Source organism: Juglans regia, chromosome 11 (genome assembly GCF_001411555.2).
Source record: "Juglans regia cultivar Chandler chromosome 11, Walnut 2.0, whole genome shotgun sequence".
NCBI lineage: Eukaryota > Viridiplantae > Streptophyta > Magnoliopsida > Fagales > Juglandaceae > Juglans > Juglans regia.
Window position 1 is genome coordinate 10,835,687 of NC_049911.1, and position 21,037 is coordinate 10,856,723.

The following is a 21,037-nucleotide window of genomic DNA, read 5'->3' on the forward strand; positions in this document are numbered from 1 at the left end:
CATTTTTTCTATAGTAGCATTTGCTATTTGTGAGTTGCACTATTTCTGGTTCTGCACTATTTCTAAAATTGTGCATTGATGAGAGAAATTTCAATTATTGATTTGCAATGTTATTGCTATTATATTTTACTTTTCTATCTGATTGATTGATAACTTGCTATATGCTCAAATATTCAACTGGTAATGCAGATAAAATGGGAGATCCAAAAAAAGCTAGGGTTTTGAGTTAGTAAGAACAGATCTCAGTGCAGTGCAATATATAAAAAATCCAAATACATACAACAAGCAATAGCAATCTCGAAATACATACCCTTATAAAAAAAATTCAAATACAGACAACCAAGAACAGATCTCAGATGAAAGCATATGAATTACTTCGAGTGTGTGTTGGATTTGTGCAAGAGAGAAGGATGAAGTCCAGCCATGGAGCATCCCGAAAATGAAATACGATAGAAAAGCTAGGTGGCCAGCCACGGAGGAAGCTAAAACATAATGGAATGTGGGAGAGAGAAGAGGGAATCCAGCCATAGAGGAAATCGAGAGTGAGGGATATGAGGACTTATAAAATTGCCGATTGAGAGGTTGTTGTTGATGGTGGCTGCGTTACGAAGAAGGGGCGATATAGACGAGGCCACCCAACCGTCAAGAGAGAAGAAGACGTGGGACTAACGATGGGCCAGGAATCAAAATCACCATTGGGGATGTACAGTGGTTCCCCAAATATGAGGAACCACTATAACATCCGAAAATCTCATCCCTAATTTAAGAATTCGGATGGAGAGAGGTTTTGAGTGCAAACCTTAAACTTTCTCTCAAAATATAGAGATAAAGGGCATATAAGGAACCGGATGAGAATACACTTAATGACACTTATGACTTATTATGAGAGACATCCCCCACTGGGAGCATCCAGTGTCATTTGGCTCGATTTGTAGGTATTGCATGAAGGAGATTAGGGTGGTTTCTATGGCCTTTAGAAATGTTTATTTATTTATAAAATTTTTAAATATCTTTTTTTTTGTTATTGTTATATATGTGTTTTTTAAATTTTAAAATACGATGCGCATGTGTAGCTATATCTTTTAACAGTTGACTAATTAATTAGTGACAGAAGATCAATTAATTTGATCAAAGTTTAAAGTATAGAGTAGAAAGTTCAAATTTAAAACTTAGGGACTAATCTATCTGAGAAGCAAAACACATAGATTCTTTTAGTAATTAACCAATCTGTTTATGTAATATTTTTTACTGTTCATGCTGATGTGGCATGTTTATAATGCATTTTGTAACTTTTTTTAAATCTAGCTAGATATACAAATGACGAGTGTCCTTCTCTTATCGTATGTGACGAGTTAATTAACTACCACATTAGTTCTTTCTATTAAAGGACTAACAGAATCATTACGCAAGCTATTTCGAAATTTGATCCAAATTAATATTTTAAATTTTATTTTGATGATCATTTCAGTTTAAGCGCTGAAATAAAATATTTTGGTACTGATTTATTTTGGTGTACTATTTTGATATTAAAAGATAATGTTAAAAAAATACAAATTTGAGTTAAGAACTTAAGAGTGTGAGACACAAATATATATATATATATATATATATATATATATATATATAAAAGAGCCTAAAAATTATTAAAAATAATGAGATTTAAAAAAGAGAGGATGAAGAAACATATTTAAATTTATAAAAAAATGAAAAAAAATCTATCTATAAGTCATGTGAATAACATATCTGGTAAAATATTTACGTGATATAATTTAATTAGGAAAATAAATTTTAAAATTTTAATTTTATAAATTAAATCTTATTATTTAAGTGATGTAGATGATGTGCTATTTACACCTAACTTAAAAATAGAATAACTCTTATATAAATGAATTTTAGATTATAAAATTACATGAATGACATGTGGATTTGAAATTTACAAAATGCCATATGATATAAACTCAAGAAAATTACAAATTTGCCACTAAACAATTTGGAATAGAATGTTGTCTGAAATGCAAATTTCGGTCGAAATGGACGAAAGTGACTGAAACATATCATGAATTTGGAACAGAATGACGATGTATAATGTACTGGATACTACATTAAAACAGAAAATTCTGATCGCAATAGAATGAAATTAAAAACTATGCTCGAAATCCAATGTACTAGTTGTTCTAAACTTTTTAAACCATAAATAAAAAGTATAAACCCCAAAAACGTGAGCAATAACTTTTCATAAAATATAGGTTACCGAATAAGTTTGGTTAATTTTTGAATGCTAAACACGGTCGATGAAAGCCCACCAAACGGGCCTATCTAATTTTCAAAGTCGTGGATCAGCCTTAAAAAGTGTAGGGTCGGAGTTTGGAATTAGACATCGTTTAAACAGTGAGATGAAATAAAATAATTTTAGATAAAAATTAAAAATTAAATAAAATAATATTTTTTAATATAATTATTATTTTTGAATTTAAAAAAATTAAATTATTTATTATATTTTATATAAAAATTTATAAAAATTATAATGATGATATAAAATAAATTGAGATAAAACCTTTTTCGTATTCAAACCACCTTAGCCAACGTTATATATAATGCTGCTGGTCAGTTCTCAAATTGTATTGTTAGTGTATTTAATTTTTTTTTCTTAAAAGAAAAAAACATAAAAATGAATTAACCATAACTTTTTTAAATATTAGAAAAAATTACATTCACTACTAATATCTTTAAGCGGCACACATACCCATCATTTAGAAATGAAAGTTAAATAATAAATTATTAAATATTATTTTTATTTCAAAATTAAAATAAAAATTAAATTATTTATTATACTGTACTTGATAATTTAAAAAAATTATAAAAATTAAATAAAATTAAAATAATTTCACTATCTAAACCAAATTTAACTATTATTTTTCATATAAAATAGTGTTAACAATAAAAGTCAACATCAGGTTAGAGAAAACTGAAAGCCATATCCTCCATCCTCCACCAAATGATCTCCATCACAGCACTGTCACCGCAACCACCTACCCAAGCCCAACAAAGAGTCTCTTTCATTATACGTCTTCTTTTACAAATACCACCAATCCCACAGATACAATAGCAACCCACTCGAAATACCGACCAACCAACAAAAATGATATACATAGATAGAACGAGAGAATGAAAGAAATCGCAAGGAAACAAATCAAAGCACAGTAAGAGGAACCAAACAGTAACATCTCTTCTCTTCCTCGTCTCCACCCCAGAAAATGGCGTCTTCCTTATCCCTATCCCTCTCCTTCTCCTCCCTTCACCACCACACCTCCACTCCCCTTATCCTGCGCACCCCTAAACTCCTTCACCTACGTGCTCACTCCCATAAAGCCTTCTCCATCAAAGCCCTCTCCGCTCCAACCCTCACCCAAGACGACCTCAAGAAGCTCGCCGCCGACAAGGCCGTGGATTATGTCAAGTCCGGCATGGTTCTCGGCCTCGGCACCGGCTCCACTGCCGCCTTTGTCGTCGCCAAGCTTGGCCACCTCCTCCAGACCGGTCAACTATCCAACATTGTCGGAGTCCCCACCTCGAAACGCACTGAGGAGCAAGCTCGTCAATTGGGTATCCCTCTCTCGGTGCTCGATGACCACCCGAGCCTCGACCTCGCCATCGACGGCGCCGACGAGGTTGACCCGGATCTGAACCTAGTCAAGGGCCGCGGAGGAGCGCTCTTGCGAGAGAAAATGGTGGAAGCCGCCTCGGCCAAGTTCGTGGTCGTCGTGGACGATACGAAACTAGTGAAGGGACTAGGAGGAAGTGGGCTGGCAATGCCAGTCGAGGTGGTACAGTTTTGCTGGAAGTACAACCTGATAAGGCTGCAGGAGTTGTTCAAGGAAGAAGGGGTTGAGGCAAAGCTGAGGTTGAGTGAAAATGGGAAGCCCTATGTGACTGATAATTCCAATTATATAGTTGACTTGTATTTCAAGACGCCGATAAAGGATGCTTTGGCTGCCGGGAAGGAGATTTCGGCTTTTGAAGGGGTTGTGGAGCATGGATTGTTCTTGGATATGGCTACCGCGGTCATTATTGCTGGTAAGGGAGGTGTGGAGGTGAAGAATAAGTGAGGCTTTTGTGTGATTGTTGTTGTTTATTTTTATTTTTTATTTTGGATGAGTTCGGCCTTAATTGCTGTGACTGGTAATGTGGATACTTGATGGAATGATTTGAGCATGTTTAAATTGGATCACTACAATAGAAGAGATATTAGTTGATAGGAAATGAGATAAGGTGGAATAAATGAAATTGTAAGTTTTCATGTTAATATGATTTCTGGGCATGCCTTCATGGTTTTTACTTTTAATGTTGGGAATTCTTTTTGTTCTTTTTTATTTGTTTCTGTTTTTTTACGAGTCAACTATTTATATACTCCTTTTGTCTGAGGAAATGATGTTTCATCTCTACTTGACTTTTGTATGTCGTTCCCTATGATACATTTGAACTCAGGCATGAATGTAGCTAAAAAGCCTTCCCCCCCCCCACTTTTCAGATTAAAAAAGAAAAGTTGAATGTTAGATACCCAGAACCCTGATCTGTATTTCCTTGAATAAGTAGCATGGCGGTTGCAAGTTGTTTAGTGGCCACTAGTTGGTATCTTAAAGTTTTGTTGCTACCGGTAACAACCTTGTGGGAATGGCAGGCGAGAGACCCTTTTCTTAACTGAGGCTGTCAAAAGCTCTGCTTTTTGTTAGCGTTGAAAACCTCTGATATCTAAGGGCATCAGATATCCTTTCAATTTTCAACTAATTGCTTGTGCTTTTGACTGAGGATTGTTAGGTATTAAGGTCACAGTCAATGGTAAATAGGGAAGAAGCAATTGCAGTCAGATTTTATGAACAATGAAGGCTATGCAAAAAATGAGGTTTATACATATATGAATGAAAAAATTTTGATAGACAAATAAGAAGTGAGGGCATTCAGGAGTCTTTGTTTGGTATACTGTTGGGAGCCTCTCTGAGGTGGTTTAGTTTTATACATAGAAAATATTGAACTGGTGACTTGATGACAATCTATTAGTCTCAAGCATGGGTGTAGTGATAAAAATAGCTAACGTATTTGTGCTAGCACATTTAAGAGCTTTTGAGACTGCACTTCGTTAAGGGCATTCGCTGTAAAATCTTTTTCTTTGTATGAATCGAGAATGCCAGTTCTACAGATATATACTTGCAGTACGAATTCTTATTTTTCGCTGTCCTATGTTACTCTCTGAACTTTCCTTGTATATCCTATACATTTACTCACAAGAATATCATGTCATCAATATGTCAATACCTTTGTTTTTGCTGCATGTCTCTTTCTCATTGCCTTATATCATAGGCTACATGTGACAGTAATAAAGAAAAGCTTTTGTGGTTTCAATAATCAGAGTTCTCTCTATATTCAAGTTTGAACCTGTAGTCGTGATTCTATTGAGCTGAAAGTCATCTGAACACGTATTTCCCATACAATGTCCCCATTGGAAAAGAACCTCCAACATACAAGTTTGTGTATTAAATCTTAATACACTCAGCTGGTCTATATTTATTCATTCTGACATTCCAAAAAACCCTGAGCTTCTGTGGAAGAAACCAGAAACTTGTAGAACAAAAGGTTTGATGACAAGATGTGATTTTATTTGACCAATACGTTTTCTGAACCAGAAGTTCATGAACCTTGTTTTCTTCCAAAATACCGATACACACCATATAGATCCAAGCATAAACCGAAGAAAAATACCAAAATTAAAACAGAATATCCAAAGCTAGTCAAGTGGATTGAGAGGATTTCAAACTTCAACAAAAGGTTCCTATAGCCTGCCCTATCTAACTAATAACTATGACGTTATCCCTAATGATTTTGTAGTTTAATGATAGTTCTCACTTGCAAGGGAGAGATCTGAAATCTGAGCCACCGTATATGTGGAATTTACTGTATTGTATGGCTTAATGGTATTACTATTATTTTACTTATTCTTGGTGACATATCTACAAGGCAGATGTTTCGAGTTCCTGGAAGAAAGTAGCAGGCACTAATTACCCATAAAGTTTGCCATCTTGCAAACTTATCTCTTCTTGGTTTTGTAGTTGATAATTACATTGATACAAAGTAAGATGTCTATAACTATTTGTCATCATTCGCTCATTAAGCATTATCTGCGGGCATGGTTTTTATTATATCTTAACATGCAAAATTCAGGACACTAATACGGATGGCTTGAATTTATTGTTAGAATCACAATAGTAGAGGTTCTGTTATTTTTCATAGAATTACAGTTTAGTATGCTTCTCTGCAACTGTTCATCTTGATCGATTGCCTGGGTATATACAGCAATTCAGTCTGCTAGTTTATGTTGGAACTAATTTTAGCTTCTGAACTTGAACTGTTCTGGGGTGCTTTTCTATGCTCTGATTTTCCGGAGCCGTCTCTGATCAGGCAACTGTCTTTCAGTCTTGATTCTTCTTAAGCCAAGAGTAGTGACAACTATGTATTAGAGTAACTGTAGTCCGGTCGGTTGGACCACTTTTGCTATAGCAGTTGAGGTCATTTTGGAAAGAGGTTCGACATGACCTGTGTCCTTGCTTGGGCATTCCTAGCACATATCGATTAGGCCCTCAGGGATATATAAATACTAGGATTCTGATATGTGAGCAGGGGCATAAACAAGTCGAGTTTGAGCAAGTAGTGGATAGTCAACCCAGGTGAATGTGGTGGGAGCAGGGTAATCCATAATCCAAAAGGGGCTCTGCTCGTAGGCTTTTCTGCCTGCTATGGATGGAGAACAAACACAATGGCTGAGGTACGTGCTCTACTAGATGGTCTCAGAGTTTGCAATAGGTTGAACCTAAACACAGTTGAGGTTGAGACTGATTCACAGCTTCTTGTAAATTGGCGGAATAGATATAGCATAGTTAATTGAGATGTATGGGAGGATTGGGAGAGAATCTTATGCCTATCAGAAGATTTGGTTCTTTCAGTTAAACATGTCTTCAGAGAAGTTAACCAAGTTGCTGATGTATTGGCTAAACAGGATGTAAAAGGGACTCTACAAGAGAGCTTGTCAGCTCGAGACATTATAGGGATTGTTAGGATTGATAGAGCTAGACTGCCTGTATTACGGTGTCAATGATAGGACTGAATAAGAGTACACTGTCCATATACACGGTTTTTGTTTTCTCTTGGTTTGTTATTCGGGTATCCTTTCGACATAAATGAGAGCTTATTAATAAAAATAAAATTGGCACTTTATCTTCTTTCTTAAAAAAGAAATAAATTAGTAGATGGTTAAGCCTTGATCTTTATTGAGCTCGAGCTTATCATGGAGTTGCATTTTCTGTTCACAAACAACTCAGTTAATATTCAAGCTTCTTCACAACTTGTTTCATTTTGACAAAATAAAGTATCTATATTGTATTTTATAATTTTGTAAGTTTTAACGAACATCTTTTGATTTTTAGCTAATAACTTTATAAATTTTATAGGTAGAAAAAATCTACTCATCATCTCTACACCACACACCATATATGATTTTTTTTTTTTAATTTATTTCATAACAAGTATGTGATGAAGGGATGATGAGTAGAAGAACTCAATTAGTTTAGCATGAATAAAATAAAAATAAAATAAAAACAAGTATGGTGTGTAAGATGATTAGTTACAAAATTCATATAAATATATTAATGATGATATTCACGGATTCAAGTATTATGTTTAGTATTAGGAACATCATTTCCTTCTTTTAAATATTTAAAAAAATCACATTATAAATATAGAGATATATTATAAAAAATAATAGTGCAAAGTTATTCGAGTTTATACGAGTTGTTTAGTTTAATAAGCAATCATAATTTTATACTCACAAATGACTCATTTAATAAATAAATCTAGCCCAATTCAAGTTTCACTAATCCGATTTCAAGCAATTTATCGAACAAGTCTTATTTATTTACGACCTTATTTGTTAATGTAACAGGAATACTAATGAAGCTCCTTTTATTCGTAAAAAATCAGATGAACGAACTGGTAAAAGGATCTTTGTCGTCCATTTTCAGATGGTCTAGGGGTTGTCCAAGAAAATGTTTTGCAAAATTTCACGGTGGAATTCTGCATACTGGTTTTGTTGAGTTTCACAAAGACCATTCCCCATCTTTTAGCATCAAGTTAACAATGGAATTTGTTTCTACCTCGCATGTTAAAGTAACCTAGCAATTAAGACTAGTATGTAGAAAAGACTCTTTATCTTCCTTTAAAATTCAACAATCTTTATAAATTTTTTGGCTGTAAAATTAAAAAACTCCTTTTCTTTTGGATTCTATAACCAAAATGTCAAGTAAAAGTGGGATTAAAAAATTCCAACTTCTACTATAGCTCGAGAAAACCTAACTCAATGGATTAAAACCAGAATTGAACAAATCGCAAATATGTTCGTTGTCAGCAGCAAAGGGCAATAAATCCGGCTAAATCAAGATTGCTTTTGTAACGTCCCAATGGAAGGCCCAAACCACATGACCTATACTCCAGAAAGACTAGTCAATAATACAATTGGAGTCTCATTGGAACCTTATAAAGAGCAAAAACTTCTATTTTCTAAGCAATGTGAGATTTCATACACCACTTACCATTATCCTTATCATATGAGATATCACAATCTACCCCCCTTAAATTCCGGACGTCCTCGTCGGGCTTGTTTGTTGTAAGTGGTATGGCTCAAGTCTCACATTTCTGGTTGGATAGGCTTTGATACCATTTGTAACGCTCTAATGGAAGGCTCAAACTACATGACTTATACTCTAAAAGAACTAGTCAATAATACAATTGGAGTCCCATTAGAACCTTATAAAGAGCAAGAACTTCTCATTCACAAGCAATGAGAGATCTCATACACTACCTATCCTTATTCTTACCATATAAGGTATCACAATTTTTCTCCATTTATTTTCAACAGTACCCATAATCAAGCTGTTTTCAAAGTTCTGTGATGGCCAAGAAAAGAAGGAAGATTATAAATTATTTATTCATCGAAGATACACACGAAGGTCATGGAGATAGTTCTCTTTAAGACCTTGCAAACATTTGCTGATAAGTGGACACAGACAGGTAAGTTACAAGATGACAGCTAGCAAGCATGTCATTTATCATTCACTTCGCTTAGTTTTTCCCACTGAAAAATTATAAAAGCAGTGCATCAAATCAATTAGGAAGCTGGGGAAATTCCAGCCTAAATACCTTGACTGCTTCTTTCATATAGGTCAATGCTACCAACTTGGAGCCGTGAAGTTGATTGAACATCTTGGACAGCCAAAAACCTAAACCTATATGAAATGTAACAACAATTCAAGGACGAACCAGAAGAGGAAAGTGTTTTTTAACAGATTCTGATAAATGATTTACCTGAAAACGCTGAAGAGGAGCCCTGTAGATGTAATCTTAAACGATCTACGCTGGAAACGCCTTTCAAATGTCTGGGAAGTCCGTTTATCCAAAAGGTGCCAGCTGGATCCACCATCATTGCTTCCCTCAACAACCCTAAATGAAAGAAAAAAGAAAAACAAAATGCTTGATAAGATCTGCATGCACACCAGGGTTGTAGACTTCAAGGAATTTTATATGCAACTAGTAAAAGATGGGCACCGCAAAATAAACATGACATCTATAATGTAGAAATTGAAGAACCACCTTCTTTGAAAGGAAGTTTTTTTTTTTCTTTCTAATCACATTTCAATTATATCTCTATTATACTCATTTTGAATACAAATAAAGAAAATCAAAATAAAAAGGATTGTCATATACTGGACTTCTATCCCACTTTCATTCTATGCTGATGTAGATTTGTTCATTAACCCTTGAATTTTTTTCTTAAACAAACAAGATCTTAGTTCAATGGTTATGGGCAATGTTACATCAACATAAAAGATAGAAATGGGATAAAATTGTAATATATAGCCTTTTCCAAAAATAAGGCTTTAAAACTAAACATTGCACTGTTAGAAGTAACCATCCTAAAGGGTGGCAGGAGGGACCCCATGATTTCCTTAGCAGATCCCTTCCACAGAAAACATTCTTGAGGAACTAATAGTGGTCCCATAATGTGCCAAGGGGGACTCATATATCTAAATACTCTGACTGGAAAAAATAACTTGAAAGAGGACCCTTCTGTCTAAGATGGTGTAATTAGTGGCTTAAGAATATTTGAGAGCACACACATGGAAGTAAGCGCCTAGCCTGTCATGAAAGCTAGGGCACAAACACCTGCCTGATGTTACTGCATCATAAGCAAGCCAGCAATTACGTGAAAGATGTATCAATCTGTGGTCAGATTTTGAGAAAACATACCAATCTTTTGGATCCCTTTCAGGTGCGTCGTTGGCAGACATAAGCTCGTATGCCACAAGTTCGTGCATCTTGTTGTCTGTTACTTTATAGATAATCCAACCACCTATAAGATCAAATAATTCGTTCATACATCAGTTAATTAGATAAATGTACTTATGTGCTCAATCCTTTTCTCCTGTGGATAGAAAAAAGTCCCTCTTGCATGCCTTTAGAAGAATAATATGCTCGAATGAGTCAAAGATGGTGTCCTTTCATTATGAACTTAACCCCAGCCAGTAAGGATTTGGGATTCATTATCAAAACAACATAACGATAACGATGCTCTATGAATATTCTATTTAACAAAGAATTAGAGTTCTGTTTTGGACTAAAAAGCAAAACTGATTCCTTTGGGAAAAGGAGATAATAAGTAACAGAGATGAGATCACAGAAAGAAAGAAAAGCACAACCAAAAGAAAAGACAAAAGATAAATCTTCATCTAATCCTATCAGTTAGCCAGGAGCCATGGTATGCATTCAATCTCGTAGAAACACATGGGACAAATACTTCATTTATTCATTGATGTACCATCATATATATACACTAGATACAATTGACATTTATACACTCACAGGTTACACTAATTACAACCATGCCCTCTAACACTCCCCCTCAAGCTGGGGCATATATATCAAACAGTTCTTCTACATATAACCGGCCATGCGGAAGTGCTGTGTAACCGAGTTGCCACATCAGCTTCTAACAGTATTAAAAAAAAATGAAATGAAATGAAAACAAGTGTTCGACTGAAGAAGAACCAGCATCTGAACCAATGACTGAAGAAGAACCAACATCTGAAGAAGAGCGACTGAAGAAAGAAGCAAGGACTGGATTGAAACCTAGAGTGAAAGAAAGAAGGAAGGACTAACCCATTTCTACAAAGCATTTGGAGTGGCTGAAAAACACCCAAACCCATTTCTGCAAATGATTTCAAGTGACCAAAAAACACCCAAACTGGTGCTCGACTGCAGAGCATTTCGACTGAAGAATGCAATGTACCAACTGACTACAAAGCATTTTAATTTTTGGAGGAGAATTTTTTTAATTGCTGGAACACTCTTGACCAAAATGATGGCTTAAGAGGGATTTGAATAAGTTGGAAGATGAAAGGGGGCTGAATGTCGGTGGTGGGGGTATCAAATATTGCTACACGGACTTTAAAAATGGATTAGGAACAATCATATATGTGGCGATAAAGCATCGATTTTTTTTTTTTTTTTTTTAATCCGGGGCAAATCTTCAATACAATACAAGAATAAAGCAAAGTTAATGGAGGTTTGAAAAAAAAAATTGGAGGTCAAGGAGGTAGCTAAAGACTGAAGTAAGTGGGAATGGAAGCTATACGAGAATGTTGTTGCGCGTTTGAAATCGAAATCGCTTCTTTCCATTTCATTTTGGTGTGTGAGCTGCCTTCCATTTCGTTTTGGTCTGTGAGAATAAGATTGGGGCATGGTGAATGAACAGAGGTCGCTGGCTTCAGGAAGAAGGGACGTCGATGGTATTAATGTTAGGGAGAAGGGGACGCACAGAGAAGGGAGAAGCCTCTCAATTTCACTCCATCAAAACGGTGTGTTTTGAAAAACTAATTGAAATACACCGTTTCACTCAATCCCACCTCCCCAATTTGATCTCTCGATTTTCATCTCTCCTTTAAATGAAACACACCATTTCATTATAATGATGTGGCGATTACACACCAGTTATGCGGGTCGGTTGCATTCAGCATTTTTCTATATCATATAAATCCAGCTTGAAACAAATAAGCTTTAACCAACTACAACACAATGACTTGGTGAACATATCTACAAGTTGATCAATAGACTTCACAAAAGGTGTAGAAATGTCACCACTTAGTATCTTATTACGAATGTAGTGATAATCAATTTCTATATGTTTAGTTCTCTCATGGAACACAGGATTAGATGCAATATGTTCTGTAGCTTGATTATCACAAAATAGCTTAAGAGGAACAGGAGCTGAAAACCCAATCTCTTGGAGAAAGTGTTGCAACCATGTCAACTCACTAGTAGTGTGAGGCATTGCCCAGTATTCGGCTTTTGCACTAGACCAAGCTACTACTGCTTGTTTCTTACTCTTCCATGTAATCAAGTTACCTCTCACAAATGTACAATATCCAGCAGTAGATCTTCTATCTGAAGGAGATCCTGCCCAATCAGCATCTGAAAAGACTTCAACTTTAAGATGTCCATTTGATCGATACAACAATCCAAGGTCAAGAGCTCGATTAAGGTAACGAAGAATATGAATTACAGCATCCCAATGTGAGACCTGTGGCGTTTGTAAAAATTGACTCAGTACACTCACTGAATAAGAGATGTCAGGTCTCGTGATAGTGAGATAATTTAATTTCCCAACAAGTCTTTGCTACCTACCTAGATTTCCAAACAACTCACATTCCTCTTTCAAGAATGTACGATTTAGGTCCATAGGAGAGTCAATAGGTCATGCACCCAACATGTCAGTTTCTTCCAGAAGGTCAAGTACATATTTCCTCTGAAATAGGTGGATACCCTTTTTAAATCTACCGACTTCAATTCCAAGGAAATATCTAAACTTGCCCAAGTCTTTTGTCTAAAACTGATCATATAAAAATTGTTTTAGCCTAGCAATTCTAGCAGTTACTCCCAATAATTACAATGATATCCACATATACAACCAACAAAATGTTACCTGCATCACTATGTAAGTGAAATACCGAGTGGTCTATTTGGCATCAATGAAGACCAAATGCCAATCCAACATCAAAGAACCTCCCAAACCATGCTCAAGTAGATTGTTTCAAACCATATAAGATCTTCTTTAACTTGCATATAGTACCTCAATACTCTCCCTAAGCAACAAACCCAAGTGATTGCTCCACATAAACATCTTCATGCAAGTCGCCATGTAGAAATGCATTTTTAACGTCCAGCTGAAATAAGGGCCAGTCTAAATTAGCAGCAAGAGAGATCAACACTCGAACAGAAGAGATTTTGGCAATTGGGGAGAAAGTCTCCTCGTAATAAATGTCATAGGTTTGAGTGTAGCCCTTAGCAACCAAGCAGGCTTTCAAACGTTCCACAGAATCATCAGGATGAAATTTTATTGTATATACCCATTTACAGTCAACAGGTTGTTTACCAGTTGGTAGTGGAATAAGATTCCATGTCCCGTTATGGTGAAGGGCATCCATTTCATTTTTTATTACTGTCCTCCATCCCGGGTCAAATAAAGCATCCTGAATTGTCTTAGAAACATAAAGTTTTAAAAGTTGAGATGTAAAACATGAGAATGAAGGAGATAAAGCATGATATGAAACATATTGGCTAATTGGATGTTGAGTAACACAAGAACGAGTACCTTTGCGGAGAGCAATACGTGGAGAGTCTGAAGTACTAGGCAATTCAGGATCTGATTATAGAGAGACGGCTGGTGGGGGCATGGGAGCAGGTAGCCGCTAGCGACGGGAGTAAACCTATAAAGGAACTGGGGTAGGGACTGAGGAGGGTTGGGTAAGGTTGGGTGAGCGTGAAGGAGACAGTGTAAGAGTAGGTAATGGTTGAGGATCACACTCAACACTCAAAGATGTGTTTGAAAAATAGGATATGGACTCAAAGAAGGTAACATTAGCACTCGTGAAGTAGCGTATAAGAAAAGGACTATAGCAGCAATATCCCTTTTTAGTCTGGGAATAACCAACGACGAGACACTTGGTAAAACGGGGATCAAGTTTATCAAAGTCTGGGCCGAGGTTATGAATATAGCAAACACAACCAAAGATTTTTTGTGAAAGAGAAAATGACAAAGATGAAGGAAACAAGATGGAGAAGGGAGATGAACTATCAAGAACTGATGAAAGCATACGGTTAATAAGGTGATACGCAGTAAGAAACTCCAAAATTGTTTAATGCATGTGTAGCAAAAGTATTTGGGTTACAACTAACAAATAATATTTTTGCGTTCAGCCACCCCATTCTATTGGGATGTATATGAACATGATATTTGATGAACAATTCCTTTATTACTTAAGTAGCTAGCAAGGGCACTAGATTTTTTTTTTTTTTACAAGTAATAATTTTATTCAAAGAAATAGGCATAAGCCCAAGTACACATGACATATACAAAGGAAACACCTACAACTTCCAAAAATGAAAAGAAACTGACACCAGAAAACTAAAACAAATGCAGAAAATTATCCTCCATTACAAAAGCTTTAACCCAAGAACTCAAAGTACTCAAGAAAAAATCCCTAAGATCTTCCAATGAGCGTTCTTTATCTTCAAAGCATCTCTCATTTCTTTCAAGCCATATGCACCACATAAGACAAGGAGGAATCATCTTCCAAACTCTCGCCGCCTTCTTACAGCCCAGCATAGGCACTAGATTGATATTCTCTAGCATTATCAGAATGCAAAACTTGAATCTTTTTGTTAAATTGAGTTTTAATTTCTTTTCGGAACACTTTGAATATGGAAAGATGTTCAGATCTTGCCTTCATAAAAAACAACCATGTCACACGAAATACTAAAACTTGTTTGATTCAATATTGATTCATCCCCATATATCAGAGTGAACCAATTCAAAAGGACTCGATGCTCGTTTATCAACTCGAGGTACAAAATACATGATGATGTTTACTAAGTTGACATGCTTCACAAGAAAAGGGAGACACATTTCCCAAATTCCTAACTTGACACTTCAAAAGAGAGAGGGGGGTGACCAAGACGACAATGTCATTCATAAGCAAATGATGAGGATGTAAGGGCTTGAGTGGGTGATTGTTGAACATCAAAGATAATATAAACTACCAACTTCATGCCCCATACTAATCTTGTTCCTCGTCTTGAGATCTTGAAAAATACATGAAGAGGGATAAAAGGTCACTAAACATTGAAGATTTTGAGTAATCTTACTAATAGACAACAAACTATAGGGAAAATTAAGAGCATATAGAATAGATGGCAAGGATATAGAGTCAGTGAGCTTAATGGATCCAATGCCTGTAACTTTAGCAAGAGAATCATTAGCGAAAGTGAATTTTAAGAGATGTTATGGTATTTAACTTATACAAGGCAAAAGACAAACCGGTTAGATATTCATTAACTCCTAAATCAATGATCCATGGATCTTGAGTGGATGAGACAGGATATGCGGATTCTATACCTGAGTGGGCAAGAGTAGCTGTGGAAGATGAAGCCCGTGTGTGACCCAAAAGCTACTCATACTCATCCTTCAATATACTAATCATATCTGGAGCTGGGTTGGAGCTTGTTGACTGTGATGTAGCATCTTGGCAAATGGCCTGATTAGCAGACTCTGATGGTCTACCATGTAGATCTCAACAATAGTCTACCAAATGGTTAGTGCGACCACAATGGGTGCACTTACGGGGCTCTCGACCTCGAATGCGATTACCCTTAGCATTACATCCCCCACGTGCACCTCTACCACCTCGGCCTCCACGCCCACTAGGAGCAACATGAGAGGCAACCAAAGTGGATCTCTCACTAATCGGATCAGAAGACAACTGAGATCTGTGTCCAGATATCATGGCACGTTGAAGCCGGGAGAACACATCAGGAAATGAAGGAAGTTGTGGACTCGCCAACATTTGAGAATGCACCGACTCGTATTCAAGTTTTAAACCAACAAGATACCAAACAACATTAAACTCTTCACGTTGTTGTAGCATACGTGAAACATCAGAAGTGATAGGTCGATACATCTTGAGTTTTTTACATATGCTCATCACTTGAGAATAATACTCTTCCAAGCCCAAAGTACCTTGTTCCAACCCAAAGAATTGCTTACATAGCTCATAAATATGGGTTGTGTTCCCAGCACCCGAATACATATGCTTGAGATGGCTCCACACCTCTTGGGCATAGTCAAAATGTATCAAACTAGTGCAAATATTAGGCTCAATACTGGTCAACATCAAGGAAAAATTTTGAGCATCCTCTTGCTCCCATTGAGCAAATGTAGAGCTATTTGAGTCAAGTTTTGAATCAACCAAGTGGCTAGAAACTCTCTTGCCTTTCAAAAATATTGTAACAAATTTTGACATAGCATATAGTTCTTTCCATCGAACTTCACGAAAGTCATAGGCATATTAAAATTTGGTGCAAGTGACTGTGACTCAAATTTAGTTGTTATAGACGCAGAAAAATATCACAATTCCACTTGGAGATAGAAAATTCACACAAAATATGAAATATGTATGAAAACCGGGGAATACAATTTGGAAAACTAGAAACCCAAGTCAAGTACTCGAAAAATCAACCTAAATAACCAAATCTCGGCTCTGTATTGGACTACATCGGTCTATGTCGGTCGAAATAGGCACGTACCGGCTTGGAATTGGCTGGAATCAGGCCTGTATTAGTTTGTATCGGTTGGTATCGACCCATATCGGGTCTGTATCGGTATCAGCCTATTGTTGTCCTTAAGAACACGAATTAGGCTATCCTAACCGAGAATAAGGGATCTGGGTATTACCTTATCCGCATTACCGAACAAGTGTTATTCTGGATAGGAATAAAATCTTACTCCAGGCTTTGGTTATTCACACTCAAGGATTGGATAGCTTATATCCGCAACCAAACACTCCGGGGCTCCAACTTTTTGCTGGCGACGAAAACCCTTTCCGGCGATCGATGACGATGGAAAACTTCTTGGTAATCACAGAAAATGACAGTGAGTTCATCCCTTGTGCCCAGTACCAGAGACGACACTGGAAACTCACCGGAAACAACTTAAAACATCTACGAGCCACCAACAACAAAGAGAGAAGCCACTGGGATGAGTGGAAGAAGACGGCGAACTCGGATCTAGCAGTTGCAAATAGTGATGAGCTTAGATCCGACCACAAAAGTTAAATACTACACTGGAAAACACTCCGACGAGTTCAGACAACAGTGAGCTCAATTTTGGCGTGAACCACCGTACACCACTTACCACTATCTGACAATAAGGATCTCTGATACCATATAGAAACACATGGGACAAATAATTCCTCTATTCATTGATGTACCATCATATATATACACTACATACAATTGACATTTATACCCTCACAGGTTACACTAATTACAACCATACCTTCTAACAAATCTAAATTGATATCAAACAATCATCAATCAAACCTAACAGTTGTTAAGAGAAACCAATACCAGTATATGCCCACGAAATTTTTACCAGAGGCCAATGTCTCAACATAACTCACTGAGTTGCAGTCGAAAAGCTATATGCTGCTTGAAACCTTTAAATAAGTTTTCCAGCAGCATAGACCAATCATGATTACAGTATATGTTTGCGAGTAAAAGGATACATCTCAAAGAATAGAGTCCAATAGGCAGCACTAGAAATATGTTTTAAACACAGCTTTCTTCTTCTCTTCAATTTTTTTGCATAGCATTAAATACTAAGTAGCCCTTAACCCTAACTTGGAATAAATTCCAGATTCCATAAGCCTCTATTGACTGGCATACAGAACGTTTTTGGAAACTACAACAGATCATTGATTTATTTATAAAACAATAATAGTCAAAGCCACCAACTTCTGGTGTTGTTACTGTATTGATCAGGTGTCTATAATGCCAACTTGGACTAGCCAAATACAGAAACTTGATTCAAGGCAGGATAAAAATGACTGAGGTGGTCAGAAGGAGACATTAAGCATTCCCCCTAAAAATCATAAAAGAAACTCCTTACATAATCATTTACTCCCTATTGTTGCTTTGTTTCTGTTTATTAAAGTAATAAGGCAACAAGGGGGTTCAATCTTTAATTGGCATTTAATACCTTTTGCACCATTAGGTTCTTCCCATTTGGAAGTGCGAGTTCCATCAAACGCTGATGTGGCCTGAAATTTATGAATGATAGTCACATGGAGATGCATTTGAGGTGCACACTCTATATATTCTCAAATCAGTAGAGAGATGAAAAACACAAGAGAAGGGAAAGAATAACTCACTATTCCTAAAGGAAGTTCCTCACCACTTGCAAGGACTGAACCAGAATGCATTCTGTTTAGTCTCAGAAATGGAAATGAAAGAGTCTTCACCAAAGCTGTCACACTTTTCAATACTATGGACCATGTCATCCAAAGCATCCAATACAACAGGCAATGCTAATGAAGTTTTAACAGGGTCACCAGCCAGACAAATGTCAACCCTCCCATCAGGGTTCACCTTAGTCTCCAGTGAAAGAGAACTAAGTAACTCAGCAAAAGCTTGTGTACCATATGACACTGAATCTACAGAGGCCTTCCTCTTTTTGAAGGGGGAATTCTTGACATCCATGAAAATTCCTTTAAAATTCTCAAGCAATTCAATAGCTTTAAACTTGGAATGTTCTTCCTTAACAAAATGAGAAAGGACAGGATGAAATGCATTGTAAATTCTCGTCACATGTTCATCTATGCATTTACGAACTGGGCAAGAAGAACAACATAGAGAATCGGAGCCAAATTCTAGTCTTAACTTGCGCCATTCTTCGTCTCCACTTTGCCTCCCAGGTAACGAGATTGAGGCATCATCGATAGAATAGATATCTCTCTCAAGTGCTTCTCTTTCCTTCTTGTCACGGCCATCAAGTTCAGAAAGCACCTGAGAAGAAAAACCTCTCCTACATTCTTGTGTTAAAGTTGTAAGGACAGCTGACAAAGCAGGTTCTGAAGTAATATTTCGCCGGGTGAGAACCTGTGAATTTAGACAATTTTTCCTCATCCACTCAACCTAATATGGTGTGATGTGTGAAAGTGGTGATCATGTTTTTCTTTTTATAAATATAAAAAGTTGCATCCATGAAAATCTAGATGATGAGAAATGCCACCACTACTCTTATGATTACCTCATGCCACTTCCTTGTGTAGCGTTTAGTAACATCATAAACTCCATCTTTTGCAATGGCTATTGCATAATTTAATTTCTTGTTCCACCTACAAGAAGGCATCTGTTTTCGGTTAATATGAATAAAGGAGGACATAACAGCCCATCCAGTGTCACAACACGAGATAAAAGAAGTATCGTGGGTTAGGAAAATTTAAAATTACCCCTTTTCATATAACAATGGTTTGTCATATACTCCTTCACAAGGATCAAGATGCATCCACCTGAATAATCATGTGTAAGAATCCATTCACTAGAAGAGAATAAATAGCACCGATTTGAAATAAAATCTACCTTCCTAGAAATTGTGAGAAGCACTCTGTCCAGACATGATCGGTAAAATCCACGATCTGGAAAATGAAATGACATTGCATAAGAAATTAATAGTATCCCTAGAATATAATTCTTCAATACAAAATACAATTAAAAGTCCCTGAAGCATTCTTTTCAAGTTGATAGTCCGTGAAGGATTAATATCATAATCCTGTATGCGTTTTAGAGATTAGATAAGTGTTGGATGTGAGATAGTCCTGTATCATATTTGTACAACGTATTCTTGTACAACGTATTTCGGAGATTCTTAATTAAGAGTGCTATTATCATATATTAAATGATTTAATCTCCGGAAATAACTCACTATTCCACAAAACCTTGGCTCTGACACCAATTTGCCCGCTGCTTCCCCACAAAGAGGATTCATAATTTTTACAGCAAAGTTGCATTCCAATAAGTTGTTAGGTACTTATATTAACATTAGTTGTGCACCTGCGCGATGCCAAGTTGATTGTGGAGTAAACTGAATGTGACCTTTTTCAATTACTGATTGTAATAGATTTGATAAAACACAAAAATTTATATATAAAAGAAGTGGAAATGTCAGGTCTTTAAAATTGCATAGTATATTAACATGACCTTTCAAATTAGGTTAAATTTAAATTGCCAAATTTATGGAAATTAAACATAAAAATTGGAGGACGTTGCTCAACAAAATAAGGAACATGCTTCGAAAATTGTGTAATAAATGTTGACAAATGACTAACCAGGCGAGACTCATAGCCAAAAGCTCGACAATAAAGTGTAAAGCAATTGGCCCACTCCCCGCAGCGGCCCCTTCTTGTTTCCACAAGCTGCATATAGGAAAGGGAGAGAATAAAAAATATGAATACAGCAAAGCATCTACCCAGGTCAACAGATTAAAAAGCACCTTCAATGGATCATTGTAGCGAGGGAAACGAGTGATTCTTGAGCAAAACTTGCAGCTGGGTTAAAAGTGGCACATAATGGAGTAGACAATCAAGTCAATTGTTAGCAAAGGAAGAAAACATAAGCAAAGACAAAAGGCAGAAATCCATTTCTGATAGACAAATTACCAACTACTGAACTTAAAAAGATTGTATAAGCAGGGAAGAAGAATTAAACAATCAATGAAATGCTTTTTTTTTTTTTTGATAAGTAACAATCAATGAAATGCTTACCACAAGTTTTCCAAATCCTTTTTTTTTTTTTGATAAGTAAAAATCAATGAAATGCTTGCCACAAGTTTTCCAAATCCTTGGACAAACATAATGTAGAAACACTCCCCTTTGTTTAACATTACATTTACAGGCTAAGAGAATGAATTAAAGAACTTCAAGAAACAGCAACAGTACAATTTTGATAGAATAGGAACTGCAAATCAATTGAAAAATGAGATGCAAAGGAAGATATTAGTCACAAACAATCAGCGAGACAAGTAGCAAAAATCTGAAAAATCTCTCCA

At 36.3% G+C, this 21,037-nt stretch overlaps 2 protein-coding genes across 2 annotated transcripts in view; one reads left to right on the forward strand and one right to left on the reverse strand.

The window, feature by feature from the left end:
• The first annotated feature begins 2,985 nt into the window (after positions 1 to 2,985).
• LOC108999587 (probable ribose-5-phosphate isomerase 3, chloroplastic) lies at positions 2,986 to 4,342 on the forward strand. Its single transcript, XM_035695377.1, has one exon. It carries the CDS (start codon positions 3,255 to 3,257, stop codon positions 4,104 to 4,106), a length of 852 nt encoding a protein of 283 aa, XP_035551270.1. The 5' UTR covers positions 2,986 to 3,254; the 3' UTR covers positions 4,107 to 4,342.
• Positions 4,343 to 8,993: 4,651 nt separating this feature from the next.
• LOC108995241 (peptide-N(4)-(N-acetyl-beta-glucosaminyl)asparagine amidase) overlaps positions 8,994 to 21,037 on the reverse strand; it is a 28,147-nt gene continuing 16,103 nt past the window's right edge. Inside the window, 11 exon segments of the mRNA XM_018970765.2 lie at positions 8,994 to 9,326; positions 9,406 to 9,540; positions 10,348 to 10,450; positions 18,191 to 18,251; positions 18,363 to 18,444; positions 18,446 to 19,089; positions 19,241 to 19,328; positions 19,443 to 19,502; positions 19,573 to 19,628; positions 20,319 to 20,405; positions 20,483 to 20,537. Coding sequence (XP_018826310.2) covers positions 9,233 to 9,326; positions 9,406 to 9,540; positions 10,348 to 10,450; positions 18,191 to 18,251; positions 18,363 to 18,444; positions 18,446 to 19,089; positions 19,241 to 19,328; positions 19,443 to 19,502; positions 19,573 to 19,628; positions 20,319 to 20,405; positions 20,483 to 20,537 — 1,465 coding nt within the window. The 3' untranslated portion in view covers positions 8,994 to 9,232.

Bases quoted from the DNA above. Each gene is read 5' to 3' on its own strand.
- LOC108999587 (XM_035695377.1), top strand. From the start codon at position 3,255: ATGGCGTCTTCCTTATCCCTATCCCTCTCCTTCTCCTCCCTTCACCAC.